This window comes from Pempheris klunzingeri, chromosome 2 (assembly GCF_042242105.1).
Source record: "Pempheris klunzingeri isolate RE-2024b chromosome 2, fPemKlu1.hap1, whole genome shotgun sequence".
Taxonomy (NCBI): Eukaryota; Metazoa; Chordata; class Actinopteri; order Acropomatiformes; family Pempheridae; genus Pempheris; species Pempheris klunzingeri.
Window position 1 is genome coordinate 22,606,390 of NC_092013.1, and position 18,575 is coordinate 22,624,964.

The window sequence follows — 18,575 nt, forward strand, 5'->3', positions numbered from 1 at the left end:
AACATGGACATGAGTTTATTTGATTTTGACTTTTTAAGGGAGTGACAGCCCCCCCCCATACTAAAGTTCTCATTTATGAGATAAAGTATAATCTTAATCCCTTTGTCACACATTAACAAAGCAACCATGTTGTAACTTTAACAGTTTCTTACTACTTCACCTGGTTTCAATAAAAAAAAAAGAGTCCCAGTTGGTGTGACTGATAAGCGTTGAGCTGAGTGAGCAAGCTCAGCTTTGGGTGGAGCTCTCTGTGTGTGTGTGTGTGTGTGTGTGTGTGTATATATGTGTGTGTGTGTGGAGGGTAAAGGCTGCTGACTAGTGCTGCTCACTGACAGGATGTTTGCCTGTGGTGACACACACGTACACACAGGTGTGGCAGATCAACCTGAGTGGAAAAAGAAAGGAGGGACGAAAGAGGGAAAGCTGCAAAGAGACATTTGTGAGAAATTAGATGCTAAAAAAACAAACAGGTGGAGAGAGTGAAAGGGTTGGAGGTGGGACGAGAGGAAAAACTAAGTTGAAAAAGTTAAAAGAGACAAAGAAAAAGAGACAGAAACGGAGATAACCGAGTGTGTTGAGTCTGGCAAAGATTAGGAATGTAGAAAGCAGGATGTCGCAACCTTGAGTGTGTGTGTGTGTGTGTTGAAGAATCCTCAGTCATTAACAGTATTGTGTCACCCGTGGGTGAGGCAGCACTCTCCCAGAGCTCCACCTAAACCTGAGTAGCTGAAACATGTTTGGACCACAGCTGCTCTGCTGATGGTGAAATGGAGCTGGAGATTCATCAGGTGGATCAGAGGAACACACACACACACACACACACTGTGGGGACACGGCTCACATCTGCTGAACACACCGAAACGGTGTCGAAAGTCTGCCTACAGCAACAGAGTTGCATAAGTAAGCAGAGACAAATGCATACAGTAACTGTGAAGGTGTGAAGGCTCTAACATGAGCTGGTCCACTGATGTGTGCTGTGACAGAATTAGAATTCCAATGAAGTGTTTAGTTATAAGTTGATACAGGTAGTGTTAAATGCACACATGCAGTACAAAGCAGTATTTTCCCCACAATGTTCTGTAGTGGAAGAGCTCCGCCTTGCCTGAAATAATGGGTGCCTCTGCTTATGTCAGATGTCTTTATTTATTTATTTATTTTTTAAACAAACATCGAGTATAAAAAGCCTAACAAGATTAACCCTATCGTACTCTCTGATTTACCTGTGTCCTTGACATAATGGCACGCTGCCCTTGTTTCTTTGCCAGCCTTGAAACAAAATTCTTATGAGCAAATGACCATGAATGTCACTTTAACGAATAAGTTGTTGTTATGGGAGAGAGGAATGGAGAGATTAAAAATGACTGGAATGTTTTGTCTGCTTCACTCTGAACGCTCTGTGCTGCAGCCAAAGATTAGCCAACACTACTGTGTGTGTGTGTGTGTGTGTGTGTGAGAGAGAGAGAGGGATGGTGTGAGGTACCACCTGGTACAGTGAGGTCTGATTAATGAGAAACTTTACCCAGCAGCACTCTGTTTGGAGTAAGTAAGTTGGGAGCAGGTTTGTCACTGGTTTGTATTCAGATCTTGCGCTCCACAGGTCGGCCCAGGTGTTACACAATTATTTTCATCCCTGAGTAAAATTAACTGTGATTCTGTGATGGGGGGTGTCAAAGAAGTTGGTCAGAAGCATCAGCAGCAAATTAACACTGACATAAAACTGCATGTTTGCAGTTAAATCTTACTGGCTTGATATCTATCTTTTTCCGCCTCTCATCTTATTGGGTCGCATTGAATTAGATTTAATTCAGTTAAGCAGATAAACATACTAGTTTGAAATGGATTTTTCCTACCTTCTGGGTGTCTGTAGATTTCTTTTTGATTTCATAGTTTGGAAAATGAACTTGGTGACACTTAAAATGTTCATGAGTCATGTTGGGTTTAATTATCGTTAAAGCTACGGTATCACTCACAGATTGCTAGAATGGGGCTTTGAAGTTTTGGTTTCGGATCTCATTCAGTTTTATTTTTTTCTTCTGCTTTGTAGTGGTAATTAGTGGTGCTATTGTAGTGGCTTAGTTGTTGGTGTATTGGTAATTAAAAAAAGTAGTCATAAGAATTTACAGCAAAACGGAGCACCAACAACTTCAGAGTTCGCTGAAGTTCTGCAGATTATCCCCAGATGGAAAGCTGACCTCAGTTCTGTCTTTCTCTCCTTCAGACTCTAAAGCTATTGTCGATGGGAACCTGAAGCTGATCCTGGGTCTGGTGTGGACTCTGATCCTGCACTACTCTATCTCCATGCCAGTCTGGGAGGGCGAGGAGGAAGAGGTAACATCCAGCTGAGTTTTTGAGCAACTTCTATTAATCTCATGTTCTGTGTCCCTGAATCTGATTTAAAAATGAAATGAAAAACAGCAAATACTGCTGGAAAGCTGTCTGAACATGTTGTTCCTTTTCTCTTCAGACAGAGTCAAAGACACCGAAGCAGCGTCTGCTGGGCTGGATCCAACACAAAGTCCCTGATCTGCCAATTACCAACTTCAGCCAGGACTGGAGGAACGGCAAGGCACTGGGAGCCCTGGTAGACAGCTGTGCACCAGGTACTGTGTGTGTGTGTGTGTGTGTTGTTTCAAGGCTGTAGAGCGGACTGTATGTGTGTCCAATGTTTCATATTGTCATGTATAGTGATTTCGATCAATTTAACAGTAAAGATCTGGGAATGTTTTGATGAGTTCAGTGAGTTTATAGAACCACTGAGAGTCTGAACTCTTCTACTGCAAGAGCTTTCCAGGGGGAAAAAGAACCTTTCTAGGAACGTTTGACCAAAGGAAACAGGATCTAAATTTAGTTCTTGTCGGATTTTTAAATGTGTCCAACAAAGTCACTGCTCTGGGGAACTTAAGGGGTCGACTTTGCATAGCCGAACACAGCAGATTGGTCAAATATAGACACCGTGGCAACTACAGTATGTGCACATCTTCATTCATAACCGCTGACTTGAGTGTGTGTGTGTGTGTTGTTTGCAGGCCTGTGTCCAGACTGGGAGACCTGGGATCCAGTGAAACCAGTGGAGAATGCCACTGAGGCCATGCAGCTGGCTGATGACTGGCTGGGCATCCCGCAGGTTAGAGGCGTCTCTGAGTGCTTTTGCTGTAAAGCAGCTGCAGGGATGATGCGTACATTTTACTGTTTGCTGTAGCCTGGGGCTGCTGACAATGCTAGCCAATAGATTTACACGGGCGCAGTGACATTTAACTGTTTGCTTCGCATTTTATGTCTCCCATGCAAATATCCTGTATGTTCTCATGCAGCCCAGGAGAGGCAGAATTTGCTGTGCTGTGATTTGTCAGAGGTCAGAGGTCACCAGCAGGGTCTCACACAGATGCTGTTTGCTTTCCTGATTGCTCACAGCAGAGAAAACTCACTGAACCCCAGTTTGTTTTTTACACACTTTTGTTTGAAGCTGAGAGGATGCAATGCTCAGATTCTACAATAATGATTTATGTAACAAATGCATCTTCCTGTCATCTTAAACAGGGGCAGCCTTTTGAATAATTACTTTTTTTTTTTTTTAAACAAATGGTAATAGTCTCTCTCTCTCTCTCTCTGCATCACATTGTGCTCTGCTTCCTGTCTGTCGGCTGACACCCACAGGAAGTCTTCTCCAGAAGAAAAAATACATAGCTTGCAAACATCACTGTCACACCCATGACATTAATTTAGGGCGTCCTTTTTGCTGGAAAGTAGTTTATTCCAAACAAGGATTTTAGAGAAGTGAAACGGAGTGACTTCAGGCAAACGTTGATCATGATGTGAGCAGGAACAAAAGACCGGTGATTGTTAATGACACCAGTGTGACACAGAGTTCAGTGTCCTGGACTGAACCAAGTTCACTTACTCCTCCTTAAATCATCACTCATCTTCCTTCTCTTCCTCTGCCTTGGTCTGTGAGTTCAGCTCAGAGGTCAGACTCACTGATGATGATTTACTTTTGTTTTCGAACATCCTGAATGCTCACTGCTTTTGTTAAAAAAAAAAAAAAAAAAAAGGGGGTTTGTACCCTCTAAATACCCATTCACCTCTTCACTTGTGTAAAAAGAGTTTTAGTCGTTATGGCCAAAACTTTTTGGAAGGGGAATCTTAATGCTAAAGCAAACAATGACACTTTATACAATAATGCTCTTTTGACTTTATGGCAACATTTTGGGGAGGACCCATTCCTGTTCTAGTGTGAAAGGCTTTTCCCAGTTTGGTGTGGAAGAACTTGCTTGCTCTGCACAGAGCCCTGACCTCAACCCCATCCAACACCAACAAACATGAACTGGGACACCATTTCCCAGACTGATGTAAGTATATACAAACCTAAACCGTGTGTGTGTGTGTGTGTGTGTGTGTGTGTGCATATGCAAACTTGCAGGTGATTGCGCCAGAGGAGATCATTGATCCCAGTGCGGACGAACAGTCGGTGATGACCTACCTTTCTCAGTTCCCCAAAGGCAAACTAAAGCCAGGAGCTCCACTCAAACCCAAACTCAACCCCAAGAAGGCCCGTGCATACGGACCAGGTACACACACACACACACACACACACACACACACACACACACACACACACACACTAACACAATTATTTAAACACAATTTATTAGATGCAGTAAAATCTGATTCACTTAATTTGTGGGAAGGTTTGGTTGTTGCAGCAGCAACCGTCAACAAGATACAAAACAAAAACTAAAAAAATGTTGAATGTTATCACGTATATATTTAAAAAAAAAAAAAAGTCCAATTACATTAAAAAAAAGACTTAATCTAGTTGTTGAATAACACATGACCTTCTGTGTTTTTTTTGTGACCTGTTCCTCCCACTGTGTGTGGGCTAATGGAAACACTGGACACACTGGTGTGTCTGACAATATGAGGAAGTGGGCAGCTGTTAGTCTGAACAAAAGACTACACTGATATCACACACACACACACACACACACACACACACACACAGTGTACCCAAGCAGGAAATACCTGGAAATAGCTCCAGAGGCAGAAAGACATGAAGGACACACACTAAACACACTCACAGCAGCTTGCAGCTCTGCTTCCATTAGGCCGAGGTAGCATCCTGGTGTAGTGACCTTCAGCAAAAAGAATCAAAGGGTGGACCAGCAAAAAATTTGGGCTGGCCTAACTAATCAAAGATGTGTAAAGTTGCAAAATCCTGTCTTGAAGCATTTAAACTGGTGTGTTTTGGTGTCTTCACCAACCAACCTTCAGACTCACAGATGTATAACTCAAACTGGACTGAATGAAGCTTTATGGGTGTTATACGAGATGTGATATTTATAGGGCTGTGGCTAACACATTTTATTTTATTAGCAAATAAAATAATTCATTTTGTGTTGCAAGACCTTTCGTCTCGCATCTTACATCTTGCCAAATCACATGCAACACATACAAAAATGATACACAAAATGTTAACAGATCTAGTTACTGAGGAGTCTTAATCATGTGAGAAATCCACAATCGGAATAAAATAAGTCACGTAAAATATGTCAATAAGCTAATTTCAGGAAGCTCGCCTTGTTTATAAAAGGGAAAGGAAACATTTTTGTCTTTTATATTTTCACTGATTCTGTTTCACACCAGGAACAGAACTGATTTTCCTGTCGGCACTTTGTGTAGTTCATGATCATCAGTGATCACTAACGGTGTTGAATTTGTGGGTGCACAGGGTTGCAATTTACTCAAATATGCAGATAGTTGAAACTGTCTTTGAAGTCACTGATAGCATTCAAGTTTTTCACCTGCCCGAATCTGTCGCTTCTCTCCATCTGTAGGTATTGAACCAACAGGGAACCGTGTGCTGCGTCCTGCTGTGTTCACAGTGGACACGTTCAGTGCTGGTCAGGGTCAAGTCACCATCTACCTGGACCATCCGGACGGCACCAGAGAGGAGGTGTGCACCAAGTCCTCTCTGTCCTCTTTCTCACACTTGACTTCTGAGAGACTACAGTGTCACTCCATCTGTTTAATGCTGTGATTTTATATTTTTGTATACGATTTGATGAACCATGGCCTCTACCTGACACATAAGTAGTCCTTTAACCTAATATCTGTGTGTGTGTGTGTGTGTGTGTGTGTGTGTGTTTGGATCAGCTGAAAGCAGAGCCTAATGATGGCAAGAAGACATTCAGTGTCACCTACATCCCTCAAGTCATGGGACCTCACAAGGTAAACTTTATTTTTTTCTGTAAACATGTAGCGTTGAATACTTTCCATGTATGGTTTCTAAGAAGGCAATTCCATACATGTCTTTAGATTCTTAGCAAGGGAAGGATCATAATGTAGAGTTTCCTTTGACAGTTGAAGCCTGGACTCAAAGGCCACATTCTACATTACACTCCTCTTTACTTGATTTGAACCTTGCACCCTTAATCCAATGAGATTCTGTAGAGACTGAACACATTCTCACTACAGGTGTCAAAGGTGATTAATCAAAACTTCAATTTCATTGCTGTACAATAAAAAACATTTTATCGCATTCTTAAATTTAAAGTTGTAAAGGCATCACTTCAATCCAAAACTTTCTTTTACTGAATCTTTGATTATTTCTATTAGTGAAAGGAAAAAGTCAGTAAGAAGGGAGAAAAAAACATCTTTATTGATCTATCAGAAGCCCTTATTTTGGCTATGGCTAACTGTGGATAATTGTCTTTGTTTCCTAGGTGACGGTGTTGTTTGCAGGTCAGCCTATTCCCAAGAGTCCATTTGAGGTCAACGTGGACAAGGCGCTGGGCGACGCCTCCAAGGTGTCGGTCAAAGGTCCGGGAGTCGAACCTGTGGGCAACATCGCCAACAAACCTACCTACTTTGACATCTACACTGCAGGTCAGAGAAATCAGAGTCACCTTTGAGGGTGTTTTACACACAGAAGCACAGATATGGTTACAGGGAAAAGGTAAATTACCCCTCAGTCAAACAAAAACTCAAACTGTAAACCATTTCTAAAAGTGAAGCCGCAGATTATATTGAGGTTGTGTGAAGGACAATAGGTAGTGGCGGATTGTGACTTGCCTAAAACACCCACGCCCTTTTCCTATGTAAGCACACACACCAGAGGCCTCATGACCTGCATCAGCTTACTCATATTACTCACTGAAGAAGTAAAAACAGTATTAATTAATTACTCAACCGCAAAAGCAATTTCTTACATGTTACAATAGTTGTTACTCACCTGTTAAACAACTCTTAAGCTTCAATGCAGTGTGAACCTGCAGGGTTCCCACACTCCCTCCATCTGAACAAAGTGAGCGGGTTTCTTAATGTGCATCACTATTTCTGTTGGCTGACGGTGGGAGTTCTCAGATCAAAGTTGAACAAAGGTGAACTCTGACCCACTGAAATGAGAAACATCTCTGCGAATGCATCATTCATTAGAGTTGACTATGAGAGAATATAGAGTGTATTATGATTGTACTTTAAAGGTTGTTCATACGACATTATGAGCAATAGTATGGCATTAAACAACTATTTACGATGTGAAAATATAGTGCAGCACACTAAATCTGTGTGTGTGTGTGTTGTAATTGGAGCTTCTCTGTCTGTCTTGGTTACACCTTTGCTGTAAACTAAGAGGCTGAGATATCAGAGAACCATCAAGGCTCTATGAAGTGATAGATTTGATATTCACATGCGTGTGTTGCTTGTAGTGCTGAACCTGCTTAGATTTAATGCTAACTTTGCATGTGCAACTCCACAGCTGTATTATTTAGCATGTTGTCGCTCAAAGTTTTACTCAAGCTGCACTTACCACTGTGTGGTTGAAGCCTTCAGGATTCACAAACTACATAAGCAATGAAAAGCAGTTTCTTAATTGATCAGTCTTTTCAACATGGAGGGTGTGTGTTTCATGTTCACAATGTCAGAAATTCAGTTTTTTTTTTTACTCGTATGTGTTCCCTGGAAGCAAAGACTGAAACTGAGGACTAATTTGCTTAAGTTTTGTTGTCTTCTCTGTAGGAGCTGGTACAGGAGATGTGACGGCCATGATCAAAGACCCTCAGGGCCGCCAGAACAGTGTTGAGGTGATGATGGAGGATAAGGGAGACAGCGTCTATCGCTGCACCTACCGGCCCACCCAGGCCGGCCCGCACACAGTTACCGTCACCTTCGGGGGGGTGGGGATCCCCAGGAGCCCCTTCAGTGTGGACGTGGGGCCTGGTGAGTCGTCTTTAACCGCATCACATCACTAAATTGTTCAAATGCACTCATAAACATGGTAATCATGACCCAGCTTAAACACAGCGTAATACAACTCATCACCCCCTGCATGTGTGTTTTCCAGCCTGCGTTCCGGGGGCCTGCAGGGCGACAGGTCGTGGTCTCCAGCCGTCTGGCATGAGGGTGAAACAGGTTGGTGACTTGAAGGTGGACACCAGAAATGCTGGCAGTGGGGACCTGAAGGTGCTCGTCAAAGGACCCAGTGAGTAGAGTTCACACTGTGGGGGCTTTGTCAACCAGTGAGGCTGAAATTGGTAGTTTTGAGTGAAATGTCTTATTAACAAACAACAAGTCATAGTTACTTTATGGTGCAGTGTGACTGTCCAGCATACAGTTATTAAATGCGGGGTCTGCAATGTTGGAGAAGCTAGCAAGTGTAGCGATTTTTTTTTTTCAAAGTATCCAACTAAAAATATCCCAGCCCCTCCCCTCAGGCTTTCCGCCAAAGCCACTCCCCCGCAACACGTTCTCCGCTGACTGACAGCCTCTTATCAGACCAGAATCGTATAAACACAAGTAAAACGGGCATAAAACATTACCTTCAGGTCATAATATTTGCTCACTAGACTGTGCTTTGTGCTGTTGGCTCACTCTCATTCTCCGGCTCAGTGTGTGTGTGCTTCGTGCTGGTAGCTGTTGCTGAACCGTAATTTAATTTTGCCACCTCTGCTATTCTTGTGCGATTGGCTTGCTAACTTTAACCTTGTGGAAGACTCCAGTCAAGTGCAATGAGTGCACTTGCAGTGCAGGTATGCCGGTACGTAGGCAGACAGGCATGTCGGTCAATGTGACAAGTTTATTACAGTCCTGTGACAGCCACTGCAGTTCATTGATTACAATATAAGAAAAAATAGGTTATCAGTGCCGAAGAAGAGGCTGGCTTGGACTAGTTGTAGCTCATCTACCCTTGCCTGTGAAGGCAAATAAGAGTATTTTCCAGAATGTTCTTTTATCTCAGATGTAATTTCAGATTATTTCTCTGTCTGATCATATATGTGTGTTTGTGCGTTCAGAGGGTGTCGAAGAGCCAGTGAAGCAGATCTCCAGTCAGGATGGTGTGTTCTCCTATGAGTATTATCCCAACAGTCCTGGCAAATACACAGTCTCCATCACCTGGGGGGGTCAGCACATCCCAAAGAGGTGAGCCATACTCTGTGTGTGTGTGTGTGTGCGTGCGCGCTTTTCAAAGAATTACCTCAGCACATTACCTCATGTGATCTGAATGGTTGGATCCGCAGGGGAAATGAAGACTTTCAGCCTGGGCCTCATGTTCTCTTTGTCACCTCTCTGTAGAGCAGATTGAGTGTTTTGTTGTATGAATATTAGCATTAGTGCAGGGACTTCCCCAAATTCCTGAGCCACCAGCCACACGGGAAGAAAAGCCAACTAAGGGATTCTTGGTGGTAAAACACACTGAAGAGTAGCCAGACTTGGACAAAGAAGAGGTGTGCATGTAAGGGAAATACCTGGAATGACATAATCACATGAAACAAGCAGGCATAGCCACAGGTCAAACTGGGTCAAAACGTTCCCACACAGAAGAAGCCGACTTCGGTGGCTGGGATGGCAGATGGGTGAAGGAGGGAGTGTAGAAGCTGCCCTTCAGCAGGTTTCTGTTTTATTTCTCCAGCACTGACTGCTAGCTCATCAGGCTAATATAACAAACACAAAACACTCTCTGGTTTTTCCACTGGACAGAAGGAGAGAGAGAAAGATATTAGAGAAACACCAGGCTGAAAAGCTTTGTTTTGCTGCCCTCTCTGGTTCAAAGGTTCATTTGTTTAAACTATGGCCACACCCAACAGTGATGTCACAGTGTACTCAAGTACACCTCCACATCACTGCGGCATGGTTAGACATGAAACCACCAGTTTTTAGGGGGTTTTAAGCTACTCTTTAGAGTCAAACTGAGTCTTAACTGATCGAAATATAACTTCATAATAATATTACTGCAGCTGTTGTGGAGCCGATGTTTTGGGGTTATGTTTGTAGAAAGGGCATCTATGCCTTGAGTCACCATAGTGACTTCATGGATCCAGATGTGGTGGTGGTAAATGTCCAGACTGTCAAAACGGACAACAACGGGTAGTCCGGTGAGCTCAACACTCCATACATCACAGATGTTTTGAGTCAGGACACAAAATAACTTCTAGAGGGCTGGGATCACACACACGAGGCTGAATAGCGTGTCACAGCTTTGGCCCAAAGCTGGTTCAAACCTGTACAGCTGTGTGTGTGTTGGAAGGGAACAAACCATCTTTAGCGCTCTCCCACACAGATACTGCACCAATTAAATTACTGAACAAACATCATTGCTGGTAGTAAAAACTGAAAATTAAATGTATTCTTTTTGGTAATTACAATTTTGACCAAAATAAATCTGTTTGAGTAACACTTCTAATTGCTGATAATTATCTATAATGATAATGTCATTATTTTGTTATGGCCGGGCTCTGAGACCATATCAAATAAGGGAAGCACATGTCAAAGATTAACTAAAAAAAGGAATTTTATTTGACATAGATTAATATAGTAGCAAATGTGACAAATGTCAACTCTAACAAATGAAACTGTGCTGCCAGGGTAACTAAGACGATGCCAAATAAACTATACGACACTGATAACACTGATAGTGAAAACGAAGCAAAGTAAAGGTCCTCTGTTGGGATTTACTGTCGTCATTACACATACACAGTTTTATTTGGCGTGAAGTTAGTTTCCATCTGAAAATGCATAAAGAACGAACGCACACACACACACACACCAAAAACCTCAGTGCCTCACAGGACTGTAATCCAACCTTCAGCAGTTACTGGCTTTATATATGTGTGTTCGCAGCCTCACAGGTGATCTCATTCAGTGTGCATGACCCTTCCCCACACACACACACACACACACACACACACACACACACACACGGAAAGTCGCATAATGTTTTTCACACATATGCTGCAACCGTACCACAACAACGGCCACAGAGCATGTGGAGCAGTGGATTGTGTGATTTTACTCATTTTGACAGTTCTGCTCTCTCACCCTCTTTTTCAGTCCTTTCGAAGTTGTGGTGGGTCCGAAGGCAGGGCCTCAGCAGATCAGAGCCTGGGGTCCTGGCCTAGAGGGCGGCATTGTGGGTAAACCTGCCACGTTTGTAGTGGAGTCTGTCGGCACTGATGTTGGTGTGCTGGGTGAGTCTCTGATTTCACTTCTTTTATACCAGGTTTACTTTTGGTTTACAAATATTTACCACCAACAGACTCTGAGTTTTTCATGGTTCTGTATGAGGAAATCCAGTATTTTGGATCAAAATGCAGGTGAAAAAAAGTCAGCTGTTACCTCAATGATTCATTGATTCATCTTTTTTTAATCAACATTTCACATCTGCTCATGTCTATGATGGGCCATCAAACGGTCACAAGCACTGTCTTCTTCTCTTCTTCTCTTCTCAATTATTTGTATAGCCACAAATCACAATTCAGTGTACAAAGAGCTTAAGATAACTCGTGAAGAAGAGCTTGATGTGGGCTAATTCAGACTCCCACTAACACGGTCTCTGCCTTGTTTGCCAATGAATAAAGAAAACATTTGAGTTTTAGTCATACTTATGCTACCAGTGTTGAAGGCTGAGCCCAAATGGATTTCATAAGGGACTGGAAAGGATTGAGATTAGACTTGAGGGTTTGAAACTGGAATCGGATTACATTAAATGTTGTCAAACTGCAACCCCACTTTTCATCCAATCGAATCTGTCTTCAGGTTTTGCCATTGAGGGACCTTCGCAGGCTAAAATTGAGTGCGAGGACCAGAACGATGGGTCATGTGACGTCCGTTACTGGCCGACGGAGCCCGGAGAATATGCCGTCCACGTGACCTGCGACGAGGAGGACATCGAACACAGCCCCTTCATGGCCCACTTCGTCCCAGACAACAACGCCAGTGACGCAGATACGGTCAGTATGACACAAAACCAGGGTGTTGGACCACCAAACTTGGGCTCAGGCACACGATGACCTGCTGATAGGAGACTTGAGATACTTAAGTTTAGGTCTAAAGTCGTAAATAATCTGTAGTGCCGTCCTGATACTGTTGTTTTTGGCCTGGTCCTGATCCGAGGCCTTTAATAACGGCTACTATAAATCTGACACACCTTTTTACAATCTACTTAAACGGTTCTAGATCAAAACAATTTTTTTTCCGAAGATTGAATTATTGATCTGATATTGATAAAAGGTTAACTGGGAGAATGTGACTCCTTAAATTGACTCTGTTGGAGTTGCTGAGCTACACAAACACTCTGTAACAACGCTGAACAATCAGAGTGGAGCTTCCTCCCTCACAAATGATCTTTGACAAGTCCCAATTTTGGCTTATTATGAAGCTACTCACCCAGTTAACATTAATTAGCGACAGCTGGTGTGTTTGTAGTTTTAACCCGTGAAAGTGACTGTTGGCTAAAAACGAGCTGCTACTGTAAACGGATCTTCTGGCTCCTGACGTCTTTAATGATTAGCTCTGGTATTGGGGTCGTAGGTCCAGGCTTTCGGGCCAGGGCTTGAGAAGACCGGCTGCCTGGTCAACCAACCTGCTGAGTTCACCGTCAGCGCTAAGGATGCTGGGAAAGGACCGCTGAAGGTCATGGCTCAGGTAAAATACAGAATGCCTCAATACAGATATATATGAAGCACAGATATATCTGTGCTTCATAACCACTTTTGTATCAACAGTTTTCTGTCTAAGTGAGATTGTGAGATTTTATTATATTTCTGCCAATGCCATTTAAAATTTCCTGCTTTTCATTTTCCCCCTCATAACTGTGACCCCCAAACCAACATTTGCATGCCGCTATGTTTGGACTTTTGTGTCTTATTTAGCTTTGACCACCTTCTTAACTGTCTTCCTGTCCTCACATCTGTCGGTCTGTCTGTCAGGATGCAGAGGGACTCCCTGTGGAGGTGAAGGTGAGGAGTAAAGGTGACGGGCTCTACTCCTGCTCCTACACGCCCGCCTCCCCTCTCAAACACACCGTGGCAGTCGCCTGGGGAGGAGTCAGCATCCCTAACAGCCCCTTCAGGGTAAGCAGCCAATTGCAGCACCCTGTTAAAACAGGAAGTGCTACTGAACCCAAATGTGAGGTTCTGATTGAGGTTGTCCGGTCAGAGCCCCTAGTTAAGGCAGAAAGAATCAAAGTTGTCAAATCAGAGCCGACTGTTCAAGATGAAAGATTCAAGATGGTGAAGTCAAAATGTAAAGGTGTGAGCAGTAAAATTAAGAAGCCTCTGATCATCATCACTACATATACTGAGGAGAGGTACACCTTTTAGTTTAGTTACACAGAGATAAAATCAGAGGTAAATTGTACATTTTAAAAAAAGCATACATTAGTAAAACAAAAAAAAAAAAATTGGTATGTGAAATCTGTGTTTAAATACCTTAATAAGAGAGAAACTGCTGTGGCTGTGGCCACTCAAGTGACATGAAGCCATTAGTTTCAGTGAACACAGGTTGGTTGATTAGGCACTAAAGTGGCTTTACATCTAATTTTTTTTCCCCCTAAATCTATGAACTGTAAATTTGACTCATAATTTTGTCAGACTTTCATTTAAAAGCATTTTGATATGAAAACTCACACTAAAATATCAATAACACCATAGACGTGTTTTGTTGTTGCCTGAAAATATGAGGATCAAAAAGCAAGTGAGACTTGTATGTTTAACAAACCCTATAGTATTTTGATTCATTTTCACATTTTCTACATTTTATTCACCATGCTCATTAACGTACTGTAACCCCTGTCTGTGCACTGTAACAACCTGTGGTTTGTCTACTAAACCTGTTCTCATCTAGACTCTACTGGAGATGTTTTAATCACTACATTTTCTGCACTGTAACTCACTTTGGTTTTTGTATTCTTTCAACACTTTTTTGTTTGACCTACACTAGAACTTCACTAATCTGAACCTTTCTGATTGAATCCTTAAGAAGAGAACATTAGTAAAAGTAGGCACCATCAATACTACTAAAACAATCAATATCTATTAGATACTTTAAATTAGGGCTGATTAAGCTTTTGTCCCCAACGGCCTCAATTACACATGTTGCAATTGGCTGTTAAAGAAACGGGCACAGTGTGTTTTGCTACAGTAGACAGACATTAAACTCTTTTAGCCACTGCAGCAAAACAACGAACACTAACTGCTCAATCTAAGAAAACGCAAGCACATGAAGATGACCTCTGTACCTCTTTGAGAACGCATGAATGTGGCACTTAAAACACTGCAGGTTAAAATAACACATGCACATTTAAAAACCTTTACCAATTAGACAACATATATGACATGCAGAAATGTGCTTAAAATACAGGAAACGCACATGAAAACAAAATTGGTGAATAGCTGAAATCAAATTCCTCACTGACTCTAATTAGGTTGTTTGCCCCAACTAACACAATTATCAGTCTGTGCTGGTGGGAAGCCAGTGAAGGATCATGCTCTTGTTGCTGCACTAGCGACACTTACTGGTTGGCACCTGCACAGAAGAGGCGAGGTGGGATCTGTTGAGATACCATAACGTGCCAAGCATTCTGCCCTCTAGGTGAAGCTAGTTAAAAGGATCTTATGAAACAAACTTGTCTGCAGTGATTTCTGTTTCATCCTGTAAGTTGGGAAGTGAGAGAGGTTCAGATAAGTGAAGGTCTGCTGTCTTTATCACAGCATGCAAATTTTTTTTTTTTTATGAAACACATTTTGCTCCACTTGAATGAAAACCTTTTCACTTCATATGTATCTCAGGAAGCAAAAAGATATAAGCTATTAGAATGGAGTTGGAGGTATTGATGAGTGAAACCTCTAATATCCAAGTCAAGTATGATCCTTTTTTTTTTTTTTAATTCACGTCTACTGAGTTCAAAACAATTCAATTAAATGATATAAATAAACAAAAACAGAGTGAAAAGGTTTTTTTCATTTTACAGTTGAGTTATGCACTAACCAGTCTTATTTGCACTTTTAATTTGGTTTAATTAAAAAAAAATTGTAATCACAGTTTGAGAGATATGTTTGCCAGGTGTTGCTGTTAGGTTTCTTTACTTTATTTATCAGCCGTCTTCCCCTCTCCCTGTTCTTATAACCTGTTTACAGTTTCACCCGCAGGGCAAATAAGCCTCATGAGAAACTTACAATGGGCTGTAGATATGTCTAGATATGCATTTGTGTCCTGTTCAAGTATTTATGGCGTTGCCAAAGTCTTCAGGGGATGGAAAAGACTACAGGATTACAAAGTCCAAAAGTTACAGCATAGAAGAACAAGACAAGTTGATGCAGATTTGAAGAGATTTGAAAATGTAATTGTGCAATCGTAAGGAAATGATCCAACAAGAGTTCTGGACATTGCTTTACAACATTTGTACAAAGCTTTTCTTAGCCTTCATACTACAAAAAGAAGTGTTAAATTGTTTCTTCTGGCTCTGATGGGTTAGAAGTGTGTATATGTACTGGTCCACAGAACATTTCAGCTGGTCCAGGGAAGTTTGCACATGTCTAAGAAGTATTATTCCAGGTTTAGAGTTGATGTCATGGGATGGGATATTTCAGCAGGCTTGTCTTGAGCTGCAGCAGCCTGCAGGCTGCTTGGCCTTGCCTTTCTCCAACTTAATGTTGATACAGGAGATGGATAGAGAGTAAACAGTCACACCCAGCTCACAGCACTGCTGAGAACACACGGCAGTGACACGTTTCCATTAGAAATGGGAAGGTAAAAGAAGCCAGTGTGGAAGAGAGATTAATGACAGACATCTGAACCCACCTGACTTGACCCTACCTGTTGCTAATATCCATGGCTGTGATGGGAAGACAACATAGAACTGCAGTTTTTGCACTGAATACAGAATACTTACCTTTGCTGACGAGGTTTGATACAGTGTAAATTGTAAAGGTAACGATCAGTTGTGGTTGTAAGAAAACCCGTCCAAACCACTGTGACTGAAGCAAGAAGGACTTCACTGGACTTGATCTGTTAAATGATACTATGATTTGGTAACTTACAACTAAAAGCTTTTAGAGGAAATCATTTTGTCTTCCAGTGGCAAATTCAGTCAACTCATTCATTATTATTATTTTTTTTTTTGCACAATGACTACTTTCTTTTGTCTAAAGATGTAACCAACATGTTGACTGAAACTCAACATAATCATCAGCTGTACTAAAATCCGGAGTAATTTATATTTACTTAAATCACAAATCAAATCAGACTGGTTTCAAAATAAATTCTGATATTTCATTTAAATGTTTTACTGTGTTGTTTGGCTCATTTCTATTAGTTTGCTGACTTTTAATGATATGATGGTTTTTAACTTCCATATTCATAAGTAGTATTTTTTTCAATCATTTGAAGGTGTATATTTACATATTTGGAGTTTTAGTATGATGCTAACTGTTTTACAATCCTATAACATACTTTTAATAGCTAAAATAAACATATAGATGTAGATACACTTGAAAAACTCTTGCATGAACTCTTACTTTCTTTGTTTAGAATTATTGTTGTTACTTTGTATTGTATTCCCTAATATTATACTATTATCAATAGGCTCTCATAACAGAAAAGAGCTAGTTGACTTTCACTAAACACACACCACTATGATGATAAATATCATCACGTGTACTTAGTAAACTAATGTAAGCATATCCAAGACTGAGCTTAATTGATTGACTCCACCTGGCAGGATTTGTGAGTACATGAAGTCTCTGGTTTTTAAAATGGTTAGATAATCTCTTTCTGCGCAGACATTCTGTAAAACATGCCCTGGGCAGCTATAAAAGAATAAACTAGAGCACAGTCTTTTAAAACTGTATTGATGTGATGTTTTTAGCATTTTTGGTTAATTATTTTGCTTCTTGTTTTTTAATTGACTGTAGATGTGGTCTTATATACATACACAGAATTTTGCCTCTTAAGTTTGACCAAGTTTACCTCTGCCTCTGAAGCTGCAGCTGGAAAGTGAGCTAATATAGCATAGTTTATTGCCAGATTATAAACCTAAAGAGAAATATCTTAACACCAACCTGGTATCATCAGTTTTTTCATTTCATATCTAAAGTTCTGATGTACACATCATTCCAGTGTCACATTTTGGAGCACTGGTGAGTTGTAAATCAACATTAAAGAAAAAATAAAATGGAAAAACTTCTATGGCAGATGATATGAGTATTAAGGTGTAATGATTTTCTCAGCTGTCTGTGCCAACAACCTTATTGTTTTAGAACCATTCTTGCCTAACTGCAGTAACATGGCACTTCTATATCTAGAAAGTTTAGTGAAATTAAGCCATCTGATTTCTTGGAATCTGTTGAAGTACATAATGTATAAAAAGAATATGACTACATGAAAAGTAGTGGATTCAAGATGGAGCCCTGTTGCACTCCATGTTTAGTGTTCCATGTTTTGTAATAATAAGGATAAACACTTAACTGTCGTGTTGTTTAAACATTGCAGGTTCTGAAGGTGGAAATCTCCTTAAACTACCGTTTTGAAATGAAAATAAGTGTCATTTTGTGTTGTAGGTGAATGTGGGTAAAGGCAGCCACCCCAACATGGTGAAGGTGTTTGGTCCTGGAGTGGAGAGAACTGGACTGAAGGCTAATGAGCCCACGCATTTCACTGTGGACTGTTCAGGAGCTGGAGACGGTAAGAAAGACACACACACACACACACTAATAATTAAGACAGGAAATCCCAACAGACAGTTTTATTTGGTGTGACAGCAGTTTTCCATATGTGTCAGAACAACACACACAAAAAGAGTCACACACTTAAAGACGTCTACACTCTGCATGTACACACAAACCTTTACCTTTTTTATATTGTCGTTGAATGGTTCTCGAACACACACTTCTTTCTCTGGTGTGTCCTGGTCGCTGGTGATGATCTCAAGGTAGAAAAATCCTGACAGGAAATTCATCAGGTTTACCTTCCTGAATAGAGCAGCGCATGCATACACAAGATCACCTACCAGCACAAACAAACCAAGTACAAAAAAAACCATTAAAGAACACCTTAAAGCTCGAGAGCAGGACTTTGACACATGTTCACGTCAAATGTATTGACACAGTTGCTGATCACTGAATCACTGTGAAGTAAAACTCTCTGTAACTTCAGTACACTAGAGTTTTAAATCTGATGTCTGGCAACATTCATGTGCTACGTCAGTCAGAAATGATTGGTTTGCCAGAGCTGAAGGAGGGAGCAACCGCAACGGCCGAGTAGACAACAGCAACTAGGAGTCAGCGCCCAAGACACATGTCAGCCGC

General features: G+C 41.3%; 1 protein-coding gene across 2 annotated transcripts in view; it reads left to right on the top strand.

Annotated features, from left to right (window-relative positions):
• The window catches only part of flnbl (filamin B, like), a 62,701-nt gene that overhangs the window by 20,831 nt on the left and 23,295 nt on the right, over window positions 1-18,575 (top strand). For both annotated transcript variants that reach the window (XM_070840207.1, XM_070840217.1), the window contains exons 2-16: window positions 2,219-2,328; window positions 2,465-2,600; window positions 3,027-3,124; window positions 4,418-4,565; window positions 5,832-5,950; window positions 6,151-6,225; window positions 6,720-6,882; window positions 8,014-8,214; window positions 8,339-8,476; window positions 9,288-9,414; window positions 11,323-11,459; window positions 12,028-12,221; window positions 12,802-12,915; window positions 13,200-13,343; window positions 17,829-17,952. In XM_070840207.1, the coding sequence (XP_070696308.1) occupies window positions 2,219-2,328; window positions 2,465-2,600; window positions 3,027-3,124; window positions 4,418-4,565; window positions 5,832-5,950; window positions 6,151-6,225; window positions 6,720-6,882; window positions 8,014-8,214; window positions 8,339-8,476; window positions 9,288-9,414; window positions 11,323-11,459; window positions 12,028-12,221; window positions 12,802-12,915; window positions 13,200-13,343; window positions 17,829-17,952 (2,028 nt within the window). The remainder of the gene's footprint in view (window positions 1-2,218; window positions 2,329-2,464; window positions 2,601-3,026; window positions 3,125-4,417; window positions 4,566-5,831; window positions 5,951-6,150; window positions 6,226-6,719; window positions 6,883-8,013; window positions 8,215-8,338; window positions 8,477-9,287; window positions 9,415-11,322; window positions 11,460-12,027; window positions 12,222-12,801; window positions 12,916-13,199; window positions 13,344-17,828; window positions 17,953-18,575) is intronic.